The sequence below is a fragment of the Falco biarmicus genome, chromosome 12 (assembly GCF_023638135.1).
Source record: "Falco biarmicus isolate bFalBia1 chromosome 12, bFalBia1.pri, whole genome shotgun sequence".
Taxonomy (NCBI): domain Eukaryota; kingdom Metazoa; phylum Chordata; class Aves; order Falconiformes; family Falconidae; genus Falco; species Falco biarmicus.
This window is the reverse complement of record NC_079299.1, coordinates 26,270,476-26,287,963: the sequence shown is the minus strand read 5'-3', so window position 1 is coordinate 26,287,963 and position 17,488 is coordinate 26,270,476. Positions and strand designations below refer to the sequence as shown.

Sequence of the window (17,488 nt, the reverse complement as noted above, 5' to 3'; positions counted from 1 at the left end):
CTCCTACCACAGATCTCAAATTAATCCATGATATTCTACAGGCCAAAGGTATTTTGTGAACATTAATTTATCAAAATTAAAGGAGCTTTCATTCAAACCTGTGTGGTCAGCACAGGGATTATAGGATTTAGGCTTAGCTTTCTCTCACTCCCTCCTTCCCCAGGGCTGGAAGGATACATTTTCTAACAAACAAGCCTTGAAACAATTATATTATTTATTTCAGTTTGTATCTATATAAGGAAATTATTGCCACAGATTAGAACTATTCTAGGATAAAGAACAAAGCTTGAAATGGTGTCAGAAAAGCTATTCAATAGTAACAGTTAAGGCTGTTCAATGTACTTAACACAAAACCTCAACAATCCCTATCTGGGACTGTATACCTATACTTGTTTTGTACAGAAAGCTAGAGCTACCAAAAAAAAAAAAAAAAAAAAGCAAAAAAAAAAAAGGCAGCACATTAGTTCTCAGATTAAGTAAGTCCCACATGCAAATGCATGTAACCTTGTAACAGTAACACACAAAATAAATGCAAATGTAACTGATCATGCAAGAGAAATTATAATGAAAAAAAAATCTCCAGCATACAGAAATTTTATGTCCCAAGCAAACAGCTTCATAGATGAGCAGATGCACGCATTCTCAAGAATACATGAAAGCCTTCGGTCTGGAGGCTAGCACACTATAAAGGAAACCTTGGTCCCTCAGGATCCTAACTTGACCAACTTAACCTAAGAGATCAAAATATCAACTGACCTTATGATTGAGTTATATACCAGTAAGTTCTCTGAGGAGACAGAGAACAAAAACAAACATAAAGCTGCATTTAAATGCTTGTAAAATTATTTTGTTAATAATTTCATTTTATTTTAAAGTTATTCTACAAATTCATCTGAGAAGGCTCACTCCCACTGTGAATACTGTAGAGTACCATCACACAATCGTTCTGCATCAAAGGATTAACAGTGAACTAATAAGAAAGTATGTTACACAAAACAAACCTAAACAGTAATTCAGGGAGCAGGAATGCCTCCCCATTTTTTAAAGTGGGCAGAATTTATTTAAATAAAGCAGTATGTACAATGTCCTCCCTCCCTCCAAAAAAGAACAACATTGATCTTTGTGCTTAGATCAGTAGCTAGCAATGAAATACATAGTTAACATACCACTCAGTGCTCCAACTGCTCCAAAATTTAATGACTTTCCATCCATTATACTGGCATCACATTCTATCTCACCCAGAAGGTTTAGGTTAGACCCCAATCCTGCATTTGTAAAAGGAGAATCCTAAAAATAAGAACAAAACACTGTAAGGGCACATCCATAAAAGACTAGATCAACACCTTTATATAACTGATCTGATGCCATTGATCTTGCAGTGCACTTTCTTATTCTAGTAATTTAACCTTCCACACCAAAAACAACAGCAATTTGAACAGGGCATCCCAAATTACTGTAATGGATACCTTACATTCTCTACAGAACATGATATAACTCAAGTGTAATAATGCGCTAATACAAAGACCAATCACCCAACAATTTAAGCTAATCATTTATATGCAAGCAAAAGCCTTACAACACGAGTGAAAAATCCCTCTGTCCCTCCCCCAAAATGCACACTTCATTTGGTCCCTAACCCATCAAGTAACATTTAAGTAACATCTAATAACTGCTGCACAGACCACAGTGGACCTTTTAAACTCGAAGCATGACACAGCAGCAAAGCAGAACCGTACCTTTCCTTAACATTCTAAGCCTACAACTGCAGCTATGCATGCAGAAATAAAGAACTGGCATCAGTTAACAATTCACTTCGTAAAATTTCTATTTGAGCATTATCTGAAGGACAGTCATTACTGCAGCCTGGAAGCTTCTTGAATAAAAACCAAGACTTATTTCATAGAAAGTATGGAACAACATTTAATAAGCTGATTATAAGCCTAAGTCCTCCTTTATTAGCACCCTCTGTAGCATTTTGCAAACTCAAGGTTCTTAAGAAGTTTTGCATGCCAGAATTAAAACCACACATTTTTGCCCCTCCCATTTCATCAGAGCATCCTCAGGACTTTAAAAACACACCATTTTAAAGTAGCACAGTTCAGGATTCTCACTGCCAACTCAGTATAATCCCCTCTTTCTAGATGCAAACACAAAACGAAGACAAGACAAAGAAACAGCCCAGAACAGCCAAACAGCAAAATTTCAGAGACGCTGCATACTTTCAAAGCTTCATATCTGTTTTTATTACCACTGCATAACAACCTGATGCAACAAAATGTTGTCTAGACCACATGTCAACACACCAATGAAATTCAATGGTCATACCTTTACAGTACATGTAACAAAAGCTGAATCAGAAACAAATCTAGTGGAAATAGCTCAAAGTTCTGTCTTAAATGTTAACTGATTCTTTTTTGTACATACTGCTTTGTAATGAATACAAGGAAACAAAAGAAAGACAGCACACAGAAATGAAAAATAAATGTGATGCAAGTCAGCTTTTGTTAACTTGCAAATGAGCAAGTAGTGAGTGAATTCTAAACCTGTTTTGCAAGATGTTGATTCTAATTTACAGAGATATTTAAAGTGTTCTTAGTGTTTGAGTCCCCAAATCAGTATCTTCCTGAAAATTATGAATACGTAACACATGATTAATACATAGTCATGAAACAGCCTAATCTTTCCATGTTCACCTTATAACTATTCTTTACTTTCTGCTTTTTCCTTCTGCATCCAAGAAGTAGCACAAGATTTTTATCCCATTTTATCCCATCCTCTTTTATCCTATACCACAACAGATCTTCAAATTCACTGTTTATATTCATTGTGGTGTTCATTTTGATAGGTATGCTTCACAGCAAGTAAGTAAATCTGAAAAGATTTTAGGTTAATAAAACATTTGCAGTTTAGTGCACAGGGAGTATCTTTCCCTAGAAGTGGGTGAGGAGGCAGGAATATGATTGAAAAAGGCTACCAAGATGACAGCCTTGAAAAAGTAGAAGACTGTAGCACAGCCGCTGGCTTAACCAACTTCATTGCTCCCCAGGCTCTACAAGTATGAAGAAAATTAAGTCAGTGAAGTTTAGAACAAAAGGAGCAGAAAAGTGATAGAAGGAATGTGAACATGAATGGTGAAAGGTACTTGGAGGACAAAGTAAAAACAGGAATGCATTAGGATGAACAATGCCTGCTCCTAGTGCTGTCCAAGTTCCTTGCCCATGGGTAATGAGAGTGCGTAGACCTGCAAGACTGGAGACAAATTTCTAATATTCTGTTCCAAAAACGTTCACTCAGTCTATTATACTCAAAAGCATTAGCAAAGAGGAAGAATTTCATGCTCTACAGATTTTTCACTGCCACAAAGCAAATACAGCCGTTATCTTAAAAGCAGATGTCATAGCCAAATAAAGGAAGTAAGAAGGACCCATCAGAACAGAAGCCCTAGTAACACTGTCCAGAATCCTTCTGCAGTGAAGACACAAAGCTCCCCACCATCTGATAAACATAATAATCAAAAAAGAGTAGGGAAAAAAATACAGGATACAGAGTGGCACTAGCTCACTTTATTTCTAAAAATCTAGATGTGCTTGATGCTTTAGCATAGCACTTTCACTGGCACATCAAGGCACCTTCACTGGCACTCCAAGAGACAACTTATTCAAAGGATCTCAAAGCAAAGGGAATGCCACTTGTTTCTCCCTACAGAGTATTTATGAGACTACTACAGAATGTTAGACAAATAAGAATTCTAAACCAACAAGATGGTAGATGCATATTTGGCGGCATAACTCTTTCATTTCAGGACTCAGAAGGAATCTTACCAGTACAATCAGTCACAACATGAGTAACTTGTCCAGTAAAAAGAAATAAAGACCAAAATCCAAGCGCCTGTTCAAAACCTCTGTAGAGTTTTACTTAGCTTTAAAATCAGACTGCACTCAATTAAGAAGATGGTCTCAGAATTGCCCAGAAGATGGTATACTCTAACTTCACAGCTCTGAAAGGTGATCTGATAACAGCTTTAGACAGCACAGGAACTGGGTGCGAGTACATGGAATTTTTGATACCTACCTGAGTGTCTCAGAGATGAGATATAAAGCCTTTAAAATAAGACAGGGAAAAACCTTTACAAAAAATGGAAACAGAAATTCACACCTACTTCTACAAATAGGCAAGGACATGAAATACACCACACAAATACATCTCTTTCTGAAAACAATCTCTGCAAAGTCTGACCAAAAGATTTCAAGACTCTGATATACAAATGGAAGAATACCACTTAATTTTCATAAGGTGTATTTTGAAATGAAAACTCAAAACCTTCAAGGAATGCAGAAACCTTAAAATAGAAGCATGCATGCCTTCAAAGGGGAAAGAACATAAACTGAACTAACTGAAGCACTCTCTTCATACCCTCAGACAGAAAAATGCAGTACCGCAATAACCATATGACTACCATAGGAGGGGGAAGAACCCAATCAAAGCATGTATCCAAGGAGGAAAAAGTTTATAATACAAAAGGTATCTTCAGGAATATACTTTTACTTAAAAAGACAAGCAGAGATCAGCCTTTGTATTTCTAAAGACACTGAAAAAAGACAATGAATTAAACCAAACATGAGCTCTGCATGTTAACACCAAGCCCTTCTAGCACAGGAAAGTAAAAGGAAGAGGAAAAAGATAAACAAATGGCTATTGAAAACATTCTAACAAAACATAAGCTTTCAATTATGTGAAAAATACTACACTACCTGGCAATTACTCCACCACTGAAGTATAGCTAACTTAGTAAACCTGTAGTGAAGAAGATAGTACAATGCTTTAAGATGTGAAACAAGAGTTTCATTTTCCTGTTATCCATCTTGTAAAAACTCTCAAGCTACCAAGGGTATCAGTTTTATTTTTAGAATCCTTTTAACTTCAAGATGTATTTACAAATGTTTTGGCAGCAGACACAGTCATGCTGAAGTTTCTAGCTGCGGTCAAAGTTGGAATGCTTGAAGAAATTATTCAACACTATAACACCAATGGTCCTGAATTACATCGAGGCAAACAGTTACAATACTCTATTTTCAATATGCATTAAAGAACATTCCATCCATCTTCAATACAGTTTTGGCCATGGTTTATTTGCAACTTTTAAGAGGGATTCAAAGTCTACTACATAATGTAATTTTGAAGTTTATTTTTCTGTGGGAATTTAGTGGCAAGAAGTAAAAGTCTACAAGGATGAGTCACGTCCCTTTCAATTACACAAGCTAAAATGTTTTCAAAGAACACTTTTGTCACAGATTACTGTTAGCCACTCTGCTGCAAAACATCATAGTATTGCTTTTAACTAGAATTAACAACTTCCAGTTCATTACCCATTAAAAGTTCATGTATGGTGACTGCCTTAATACAACAAGGCTGCTAGCACTGTGCTTTCATCTTTAAAGATAAGTCCTTGGGACTAAGATTGTATACTCAAAAATCTTAATTACTATATAACTGATAAAAGCAAAGAAAAACCAATTCAACAAGAAACAAGTTCTTTCACTGCAAAATTTTGCTGACAGCCACAGAAATCCACTGCTTGAGTATAGCAAAAGATTCAAAATGCCCTTTGCATTGATGAACAACAATAACAACAACTTCACAAAAGTGAAGTCATTTGAGCAATTTCAGTAGCAAGGAGATTGAAACTCAAAATGTGACATCCGCTTCCCCAACAATCATACTGATTTCCAATTTAAATGATGCTCATAAAGTACATTCTACTGAAGTCAGATTAAAGAAACAAGTGATCTACACACAGTATTAATACACTTAGACTAAAATCTTGTAAGTTTGAAATCTTCATCATTCTTTACAACAAACTTATACCCTTGCCTCCAGTACCTGCATCTGAACAGTAGACTTTATAAAGTGCTCTATAGTCAAAGAAAAGCTTGAAATTGCACATTGTTCTCACACAGCCATAAATGCTACCAGCATGTGGTTTTGCTGGAAACTGCAACAGGACCTCCTCCTCCTCCCCCCAGAAAAGCTGCCCAAATCCCTTTGTGTTTCAGAAGAAACTCAGACTTCATATGGTGGCTGATAGCAAGAGTACAAAAAGAAATGGTACTGCAATAATGTCTTTGTAGAAGCATGCAGTTTACATGATGAGTCTTATGAAGCACCTTGTCCAGACCCATACTATTACCAAGAGCTGAAAAAAGTAACACGTTCATTTGTTTCTCTGCCATGACAGCATTCACAAACTGGAAAACGTAACTGCCTTTAATCAACTTATCAAATACTGCCGATGCTTACAAAGACCAGCACACTTATTTTAACAGTGTTCTGTGTCAGCTGCTCTTGCTACTTTGCAAAAGAGATCTACCTTTTCTCTAATTAGCTATTATCATTACCATCTTAATCACAGAACACTATTTCCACTTGAGATTCATATAGTCCAATACAGAAAGGCTGCTCTTTCTCCATTTAGAGCCTGCAAAAATAAAAGAAAAACCAGAAAGCATACCACAAGCAAACTGTCAGCTTGCTCATAAAAGATCAAGAGCAAGTCTTGTGCCTCAAGAAGTCTTTGAAGTAATGCCTCTTGGATTAGCTGAAATTCTGTCTAATAGGAGTTGTGTAATTGAGCGGAACTAAGAAAAAAAAAATACTCATCTTTTGTGACACTACCACAAAAAGATATTTGTGCCATGCAAAGACTATAGATTTTTTGAACACAGCATTAGAAGTCCTAGAGAACTGTAAAAGTGATTATTTCTGATAAACTCACAGCACTGTGTTCTACCAAGAAGTTACAGTGTAAAATACAAAGGAATCTGTTATCACGTTATACAAACTTTGGTTGTTCTGTATCTTAATCTCTATTACTGACAGATGTAAACAAATATTTTTTTTATCAGATTTTCACTATGTATCTGCCAACCCAAAACGCTGCAGTGCTTTTTGTAAAGTCACTATTTTTTCCTGCATAAACAAAACAGTGATAGCTCACTAGAGACAGTCAACATAGAAACCTACTTTTTTACTCATAAAATTTTGTTATTTATGAGAAAAACTATGCTGTTTGGTTTGTTGATTTGCCACATGCAGTTTCTATTTTACATAGAAAAACATCAGGATTAAAACAGAAAATGCAGCTCCAGAATTCACAGATGTCTGTAGGTGGTGTTCAGTATGAGATATGAGTAGATACAAACCTTTCAACATTTTGAAAGCTGACAGACAGGAATTTCGCATACCAGATTCAAAAAACTGCTGCTGCAAACTACACCATTTTCTGAGTGTACCTTTGATATTTTTCCCTTAATGTAACTGCATAGCTATATACTTTAATTTAAAAGAAGCCCAAATCCCAAGCCCAATATACTTTATACCAGTAACAGAGAGAACAACCCACAATTAAGAGGTTAAATAAATCACTTAATGAATAAATGAAAGCTAATAATTACATTAATGGCAACAGTACAACCTGAACAAAATAATATTTAACTTAGAAACTGGAAAAATGGAAAAAAATAGGTTTTTTGCATCAGTATACATAAAAATACTACCTAAGAGAATTATAAAACCTGGAAGCAAAATGATGGCAGGCATCACCACAATACTAGCAAGACATGAGGAAAAAAAGGTTTCCGATTGGAGTAATTTCATTAAAATGTTTTAATTTCATCTTAGAACTGTAACTTCTTACACAGATGTCACTTCAGAGTGTTTAAATCTACTAAAGTAAAAGAAGAAAAGTCTCTTAGGGATAACAAAAACAGGTAAAATGTATACCCTAGGCACAGCTGCAAAGAGATATATAACTGTAAAGCTTCTTAAAACATTTCTTCAGTGTAGCTCAGGAACATGATAAAAATCACAACACTAAGTGGATTTCCCCCCCACTCCACCCCCTGAGGAGGAAACTGACACACAAACAATCTTGTTGAGTAACAGCAGCCTCAGCTAGCTTACGGAAGTGCATTACAAATAACCCCGTTAGAGAGATACCTTTCGTTTTCACCAACCTATATTCTAATGTGTAAGATAACACATGAAAGCATATTTGAACAGCTCAGTGGAGACACCAAAAGTACTGTTTAAAGCCAAGAAGCTTGCCAAGTTAAAACTATGACTGAAGTCCTGGCTCCCAGTCAGCATGTCCACCACATATTAAAGTATGTGCTGCCTGCCTTACACTAACCCTGTCAGGTATGTTAACACTTTCCCAACTTATGTGTAGACAAATTAATTGCTAATCCTCTAAGAGTAATAGCATAAACTCCAAACCCAGGAAATTATTTTTACAGCACAACATTTACCTTGCCTTCCTTCTTCACGAATAAAATTGGAGAGAAAGAAGCAATTACTCCTTACAGGAGAAGAGGAATACTTGTTTCGATCATTACTGCCATGAAGGTTGGGTAGAGCTGGGACAATAACCAAACTGCCTCATTTATATCCCAGAAATTCTTTTAGCTTTACCTCCTTCTACATTACTTCATAGGGACCCTTCACTAAAGTCTGATGCTATAAAAATCTCACCACTCCAAAAAGACACTCCTCCAAAAACCTCACAAACAGGTGCTCACCTCTTAATCATTATCAAGACTGTCTATCTTAATTAACTAGAACCATTTTGTAATAAAAGCATTACTTGTCCTATTCTTCTACACGTATTTTGTCATAAAAATCAGAAAAAAGGATTATCTTGCACTGAAGTCACATTTCTCTGAACAGCTTGCTTCTAGTCTCTTATACTGTCAGAGATGATACACGCACAAAGTAAAAAATGTAAGAAAAAAGCCTTTGGGAAGTGCATTCATTTAAGCACATAGCAAAAGTATGCTGTGGGACAAATAAGAACATAAAATTCCTCCTTCATTTTCACAGAGTACTTTAATTGGATGGAGAGACAAGCAGCATTAAATTTATGCATTGTTTCTGTAGAATTACCCTGAAGAACTGAAAAAGTTATGAATAACACAACCCAAGAAGGCAGACTCAGAGACAGTTACCTCAATATAATTACTACATGACAGTGTTAACAGAACTACTACAGACTAACTACATTAAATTCTTTGGATCATAATTTCAAGAAATGAAGCATAATTCAGTGTGAAACATTGAAGAAAAAGAAAAGGAATGAGGAGTTACCCTAGAATTTATAGTTAACGTATGTGACCAGTAGCATGATGTTTTTCCCTACCTAAGAAGCAGAGCCAGTCTGCCGGTAGCTCAGTAAGTCAGAAATAAAGTTCCCTACAAAGTGTTCAATAAGCCTTTAATGACTGTAAAGACTATCTGATAAGGCATACCTAAGATGACAACCAAACTGCACCAACTAGACAACTTTTATTCAGTTTGCATCTTTAGAAAGTCTTTAAATAAATTTACTCCAAAATACAGTGGAAAAGCAAAAGATAAAATTAGTGTACCACAGAAATGCAAATCTCAGTAATTTTCCGTTTGAATTAATACCTTCCTACAGAAAAATCTGGCAATCTACCTGAGAGACATTTACTACTAGTCAGAAATCATACCTCTAATTCTATAAGTGCTGCAGTCACTGCATCTGTTGCAAGAGCACCAGCCTGTAGCTTTTCAATTGCCTGTAAAACAGAATTTTTAGTTGATGATTAGGAAATTCTAATATTCTGTGACTAAGGCCTACATTTTCCTAGTCCTGTACAAAACAAAATCTTCACAAAGTTAGTTTACGATGTAAGAGGGCATAAAAGAAAGAAGCACTAGAAATAGTCAGTATGTACCTTGCAAGGGCAGATCTGAATGCATGATTTTACTACTCCAACATTTCAACACTGCATTTAGTAGCAATTACTGTGTGATCAAATTTATAGCAAAATAAATTCTTATATCTGGTGTCTTCAAACACGTAATGTTTCAGTCCAGAAGTTTCTAATTTCCTTCCAAGATTGAACAAAAATCCCTAGTACCATATATTCATGCAACTGTCATGAAATTCAACAGAATCTACAACCTCATCTGAATGCAAACACACAAAATCAAATCAAATAAGAGAATGTTATCGTCAAATTATATACGCACACAGAAATGAACTTCTGGAGCTTATTATTTCTTAGATCTATACTGGACAAGACCCCACACTCAAGTTCTCTCAGGGAACCCAAGAAAACAACTGGCTGCATCTTTAGTTGCAAGACAAACCTGCAACTGTTTGTTCTTCATGGAAGTTGTTTATGATGGCTACCTACCTTAAGGAACCATAAGGAGTGTCAAATTACTTAAGATTCTATGACAAACAACATTTTTTCACACATAATTAGCTGGAAAACAATATCATCAGGGTTAATGCACAACTTTAATGAAGCTAGTGTTAAATTTGGATGATTTTTGAGGCTTCTCATTACAAAATTAGATCAGTATTAGGATTGAGCAACAGAACTGTAAGATGAAGTGCTAGTTGTCAGAGGCCAGCTCTAAGACTTGTAAAAAGCCTGCCAAGCTCCCCAGCTCCTTCTCCCTGGAGAAAGCATAAGGCATTAGAAATTTTGGAGACAGGTCTTTCAGCTTCTCATTCAACACTCAGCAGACAGGACTTGCCAGTTACAAAGCTAAGATCTTGGAGGAGATAAAAAAATAGTAATTTCAATGGAAAAATCTTGCCATTTCTCCTTTTCCAGCTTTGGGAAGAGAGTTTTAATTTTTTTCTTTTCTTTTTCCTGTTTCTACCTCCCCTCCTATTAAGTTAAATCAAGAAGAAAAGAATTCTAGAAATCCCTGCATTCACAGAACAATCTGGATGCTAGTTTAAATAAATTCCAAAAACAGCGGACATTGATGAAATGTGCTTGGCACCAGCAACCCCAGAGCCTCGGAAACAGTGCATGAAGCTGAAGGAATACTCAGTGTAGGTACCACCATAACCTTCTCCTTTTGCCACCCTGTTCCTTTGGTGTCTGCTGTTTGCCACCACTGATGGGAATGTTGCTGCACTGACTCTGTATCATATTAACTGTTACCGCTCCATTTTCTCTCTAGAAACACATACAGTCTGAGTAGTCAACGCAGACAAGGCCATTCACACTGAAGGGACAGGGCTACCGAATAAGTTTCTTGTATACCCACTACAAGACCGTACAGCTGGTAAGACATACCTTCTGACAGGCTCTTTTGCACACATGCTTGTATTCTTTAGCTTTGGATTCGGAATGATAACCTGCACCTACAATTAAGGCAAAAGGAGAAGATATTACACTACCTGCCAAACTGTAGCTTTTGGTTCGCATAATTAAGACAGAGGCAGATACAGCCTTCCTTAATCTGGATTACATTGGCATTTCCTTTTTGTATCAGTGTTTAACAATTTTATGCATTCCAACGTTGATTCAAATACATTCAGTAAAATATAGGATACAGAGCATATATGCAGAAGCACACAGCTGTAAGTCTCAGCATCATGCAATCTCTTTCTATAAACACTGTCCAAGAGACTCGCTTTTTGCTCATTCTTGGAGGACTTCCAGCATAGCTTTTTTATTTATTGTCCATTATTGGGCAAAAAACTCAGGTTTAAGTCAAACTGCAATTTCCTTTTGACCACTGATTTGCAAGTTTGCAGTTACCATTCTGCTCATCTTCTCATGTTTACGCTAATTTTTAGAGCTCATTACTCTGACTTCAGAAGCAAAAGAGTTCCTTAAAATAACAACAATCATATTTTTTTTTTTCATCTTTTTCTCATTTTCAGTCTTTATTCTGCCCTGTTTTGCACCCACTGTGCCCTGCTTCAATACCTGAAAAATTTACAAACGCCTGCTATTTGACTAAATGCAGCATCAGAAAAATAACAGACAAGACTAGCACACCAATATTTAAATTCCATTTCTTCTGGTTTTGCGTACTTTGAACTTTAAAAATATGTTTATATTTATCTCAGCTTTCCTTTCCTCACCTTTAGAAACGTTAGCTTTGAGAAACTCTAATAAAGTAAGTTCTAACAGTACTAGCAAAAGAAAAAGAAGAATTTTAAACAAAGTAACCCAGTAAAGGACAATATATTGAACAATTCTATTTGCTCTTAAAATATATACCAGAGTCATCAAACATCAACCCAGAATAATTTCTTTGAGGTTTTTAGGTTTTTTTACCTTTAAGGATTTTATAAACCAAGTAGCATGTCGTTTTTTCAAGTATTTTAGGTGTCACCAGGCTACTCCTGCTCAATTTCACCTCATGTCATCATACATATGCTATAACAAATACACAACCAGATACAAGCATCGCTAATATTTTCAAGATTAATAGTATTTATGAAAGAACCTATCAGAAAAAAAATTGAGCAAGACACACATAACATCATTTTTGTATCACATCTGAGTAGATGACCTCTTCATTACATGTGGAAAAAATAAACAGTAATTCTCTTAAATACAAGCAAGATAAAAAAACATTAGACTTGGAAGCAAACTTTCAAAATGGTAAAAAAAAACCCAAGTTCTGCAACAAATGACCTAAGGAGGTTTCAAAAAGCCTTAACTAGACTGTACTTATGGACAAGTTAAATAAGAAACAGCTTTTATATATATACATATATGTATATATATGTATATATAAGAAAAGTCAGTAATGAAACAGCTATGTTTGATCCTATATAGTATAAAGAAATAGACTGAAAGATCTCTCACATTCTGTAGGTTTCCCAAGTTTAGCAGATAACTGCATAATTTGACATTTTATAACCATTTAAATTTAGGGATTTTGTTTGGGGTTTTCTTTGTCAAGAAGAAAAATTAAAAAAACATTCAGAACACCCAAAGCCATACATTTTTATTAACAGTTTTCAAGATCCTCCAGCCAATGCAACTTCCAATCAAACTCTTCACTCCCAGATTTACACCCAAAGTTAATATCACTTCATTAACATACTAGTAGTCCAAAGTCAATACAAAATTTGAGTGGATATTTAGTTTATATATGCACTATTTCCATTCCGGCTGTTATGCTTCTGCAGCTTACCTGCATGGACAAGCACAAATCCCACTCGTTTCCCTCTTTGGGTTTGCTTTGTTTCGGGCTCTTTGACCACCACTTTTACAGCTGTAACCTGAGACGATTTGGAAGGTAACACTTCTACTGAACTTATCCCCTTCTCCATGATCATACATTAGGATCACCATCTTCTACTGGAAAAGAGCACCTTTCCATTCAAAAATAAACTCTGGAGAAGAATCATCCTAAAATCAGATCACATGCATACATTAGATACTGATTTCAAGAAATAAATTTCATACAAATAACTTCAGAAAGAAACATTGGAAGAGAGGTTTGCAACAAGGAGAGTATGCCTCTTGAAATAAGCTTCTAAGTCCTGCCTCTTCCCTAGCTACCAGTATTAACGAGACTTAAAATAATCAAAGTCCATGTTGCAAGTTGAAAGCAGCCTTTTCGTTACAACTTAACTTGAACCTAATGATCTTTCCAGACATTGTAGGGAATTATTGATATAAAGCTTGCCCATGACTAAGAGAAAGCTGCTTCCCATGGTCTCCTTTTATTCAACAGTACAACTTGTTCTCCACCCATCACGCTTAACTAGTTTTTAATGTGATAATCCTCCATAGCCACAATCTTTACTTCTTAGAAGTGTCGTCCCCTGCTTGTGTGGAAAGTCCTAAGCAGCACTGTAGCAATGCTGGCAAAAGCTGAAATATTGTATATGTGGTTGCACAAGAGAATCCCCTATCCTCAAATCACATGAGGGCATCTGCCTGTGTGATTTTGTGTCTACATTCCACATAGGGGATATAGAAACCATGCATTAACACGAATTCAATAGTCATATAAGAATTTATGAACATGTGCTCTAGAGAATCATGGCATGTGAGTAACACTTAAAAATGCTGTACCTTTTCCTTGCTTTTGCTCTACTCTTCCATACTTTTTCATTCCTTAATCTTATTATTCTCCAATAATTTGCAGGGGGGGGGGGGGGGAGGGAGGGATGGAAAGACACTAACTTTTTTTCATGGCAAAGTATTTCTAAAAAAATGCCAAATAAACCTAAAACAGTGAAAGTTTGCCTAGACAAGCCTAAGGATTATTAGTGAACCACAACATGCTTAAGTTAATCTCAGATAATTTAGTAACCCTATTTGGTTTTGATCTTAACCTTTAAAATGTTAATCTGATTTAACATTTACAGACAGTTAATGGAAAAACTGTCAGTATTTTCTAATATACAAAACAAAAAAAGCTCACAAGTACAGAACAATGTATTTTTCAGGAGTCACAAAAGAAATTCACTGTATTTACTGTTCCTCTTATCCACAGCCTAAAATCCTGACAAAATACTGTTTCTCTAGTTCAGCAGGTAAAATTAAAACCAGATATTCTACAAGTTGAATTAATTCAGGAAATGAAAAAACATACAGTGTTACTGCACGAACAGAGAAGACCTCTATAACATATTAAGACAGTCCAATATGTCTTTCACTCCTACCACATTGAAAGGGACTATTTGTAACCTAGGAATACTAGAAAGCAAATAGAATTTAAAAAAATGAGAGGTTTAATACATAGGATTTGAACCACAGATTTTGCAAATGCTATATGGCTTATTCCAGTAATTAAATACCACTCCATTTAAACAACCAAGACAATGTAAATGCTGTTTAGCAAGATTCAGCACTGGTGCAGAACAGACAAAGTTGTTGGTTTACCACAATCATCTTTTCAATAAAGAAAATTATCATAGCTTTCTAGGAAGTTATTTATTTCCACTCATTGTTTCTTAGATGCTAAATGTGTATCAGTATCTTAACATATTTATAAATTTGCATTTTAAAATTAAATATGAACTTGTTGTTATAGCTATAAATATATGTATTTATACAAAATAAAGACCACTACAAATACAGAGACTCTACAGAAAGAAAAAGATTTATGGACTATATCCCATTGTAATGGTCTGCTGTATAAACTTCAGAGTAAAATTAAAGTCCTAATCACTGCATTTACATCCTTTTTTCTAATAATAATGAAGAAAGTTTGGGCAGCCATGGGTACAGGCTGTAAGCTGAAACACAGCCTGCTTCCTACAAACTCTTGTGTTGCTGCATCTTATCACACCACACAGAATGTCATTACAGAAACAAGGGGATGATGAAGACTTAAGCAAAATGACACAGGAGCAAGTGAGGAACCTATACTCCTGCAGAAATGGAAGAAATAGTGTGGTGATAGTAAAAGCAATAGTGATGCTTAGTTAAACTGGCTTTGAAAATGAAGATACAGGTGCCACTTAAAGACTAATAGCGTAACTCCAGACTGAAAACCCTAATTAGATTTTTGCACATGCTCAGGTCTGAGGATTCACTTATTTTTACCAAACAACGTATAATCAACCTAGCTGAATAATTTTCTTCATTTCATAGCACCCCTTCCACTTCAAACTGTTCTTCAAGTCCTTTCAAATTTCATTCACAAACCCGCAGCTTCACTTTGTAAGCTCTCGTTGGACTCAACCTTTCCCTCTCTAGTGTCTTGTTGGAGTTATCTGTTCTCCTCCCTCGCCGTCACACATTTAAACTTCTGACCTCATCCCTCCTTGTTACACAGCTCACTGCTGAACACCTGTGCAGACCCAGAAACAGTGGAGGAATACACACCCCAGTTCCACTCCTGAAGAACATGAACCACAACGCTTTTATCAAAGTAGTTCAAAACACAGAACTGAAAAAGTAACTCTGAATCCTACACAGGCACTCAGAAAATATAACTAATGCGAGTGTAGAAAGAGCTGCTTGGCCATTCCCAGTGTGCTTGGCACGGCCACTACAGCTGTTCCCTCAGTCTGAGGTGACCGGCACTGCTCCCCCCTAACTCCAAGCCCTGCTGACACTCGAGGCACAGCAAACTGCTCCATAAAGCAGGCACGGATGCGGCACAGGGAGGGGGAGGGGGGCACGGGGAGGGGGAGGGGGGCACGGGGACGTCCCCGTCCCCACCCCGGCAGAACGGAGCTCTGTGTTTCAGTCAGAGGCTGGAGCGGGGCTGCCCGAGGAGCAGCAGGCCGAGAGGGAAGCGCCTCACGGCGCCCGCGGGCAGCCGAGCCCCCGGCAGCCCTGAGAGACCAGCGGTAACCGGGAAGCTGACAGGGAACGAGCAACCGACAGCCACGGAGCAAAAGTAGAAAAGAAACTTTTATTGGGGGGGGAGAAACTCGCCCAGAGCGGCCGCCGCCCCACGGAGACCCCTGGGGGGGCCCGGGCGGCCTCTCGCTGCCTCAGCCCCGCAGCGCTGCCGGCGGAGGAGGCCGGGGCGGCCGCACGGCGGGAGGGGCCGCGGCCCCCCAGCCCCGTTACCGCCTCAGGCAGGCGGCGGCCGCCGGCCCCACCATCGCCATAGCGACGCCCGGGGTCATCGCCCCCCCCCCCCCCCCCCCGGAGGTAGGGCCGCCGCGGCGGGGTGACGTCACCCAGAGAAGCCCCCGCCGGCGGCGCGCGGACCGCTGGAGCCCGCACGGCCGCCTCACGGCGCGGCCGTTACGCCCCATAACGACCCGCGGAGCCCCGGCGCGGGGGTAAGCGGGCGCGGGGAAGTGCGAGAGGCCGGGCCGGGGGAGGCGGGGAGCGGCGGGCTAAGGCGGGGCAGGGCGGCACCAGGCGCCAAGCACTCACCCTCCGCCGCCGTCAGCCTCGCGCACACCCGGAACCACCCGCCCGCCCGTTGCCTCGGTGAGGATGAGGCGTCCCGCCCGCCGCCCCCTCCGATTGGGCGAAGCGAGCCAACCGACCGGAAAGAGCGTCAGCGCTGATTGGCGTTTCGGAAGGCGAATGCGGCGCCAGCTGCCCCGGGAACACCAGTCGGGGGCGGGCTGCTGAAGGGCGCCTCTCGCCTCCTCCCCTCGGGGCGGGCGGAGCGTGCTGGGGCTCGCTTGGTGCTTGTCGGGCGGGCGCTGCTGGCTGGGGTGGCTCGGGAGGCGGCTGTGAGAGAGCAGGCAGCGGCCAGGCCCGGGGGGGGGCATCAGCTTCCCCAGGAGGTGGTGGGAATGGCGACCGCGGCCTCCCCGAGGGGAAGGCGGCTGTGGGGGCGCTGCGCGGCCGGGGCAGGAGCAGCCGGGGGGAGCGCCCTGCTTGTCCCGGCCGCCTTTGCCGGGCCGCTAGGCCTCCAGACCTCTTTTCCCTCCCGCCCCTTGGGTAACTTCCTCACAGACGGCTCTTTCCACCGAGCAAAACCTCTACACCAAGTGTGCCCAGTCCCTGAGGGGTGTTGTGTGTGAGAAGCTGGGTTGTGGTTTGGGGCTCTTCACCCTGTGCCCAGGAGATGAGTGACTTCTGATAGCTGACTGAAACAAAACAAAATTTATCGATGACAAAACCATTTTGTAATAGCCCTATCAGGAAACTTACAAAATAATTGGGTATTTTACATCTTTCTGCTTCAATGGGCATTTGAGTCGTGTACTGGTAGAGAGATACTGTTAGAAGAGAATTTCAGTACGCTTTGCTGTAAAGGAGAC

General features: G+C 39.0%; 1 protein-coding gene across 4 annotated transcripts in view; it reads right to left on the bottom strand.

Moving 5' to 3' along the window:
* TASP1 (taspase 1) overlaps positions 1–16,735 on the bottom strand; it is an 87,872-nt gene extending 71,137 nt beyond the window's left edge. For all 4 annotated transcript variants that reach the window (XM_056357289.1, XM_056357291.1, XM_056357290.1 and 1 more), the window contains exons 1-5: positions 16,647–16,735; positions 12,985–13,202; positions 11,124–11,191; positions 9,528–9,596; positions 1,167–1,287 (exon numbers count right to left, since the gene is read on the bottom strand). In XM_056357289.1, coding sequence (XP_056213264.1) covers positions 1,167–1,287; positions 9,528–9,596; positions 11,124–11,191; positions 12,985–13,129 — 403 coding nt within the window. In that variant the 5' untranslated portion in view covers positions 13,130–13,202; positions 16,647–16,735. The remainder of the gene's footprint in view (positions 1–1,166; positions 1,288–9,527; positions 9,597–11,123; positions 11,192–12,984; positions 13,203–16,646) is intronic.
* Positions 16,736–17,488: the final 753 nt, after the last annotated feature.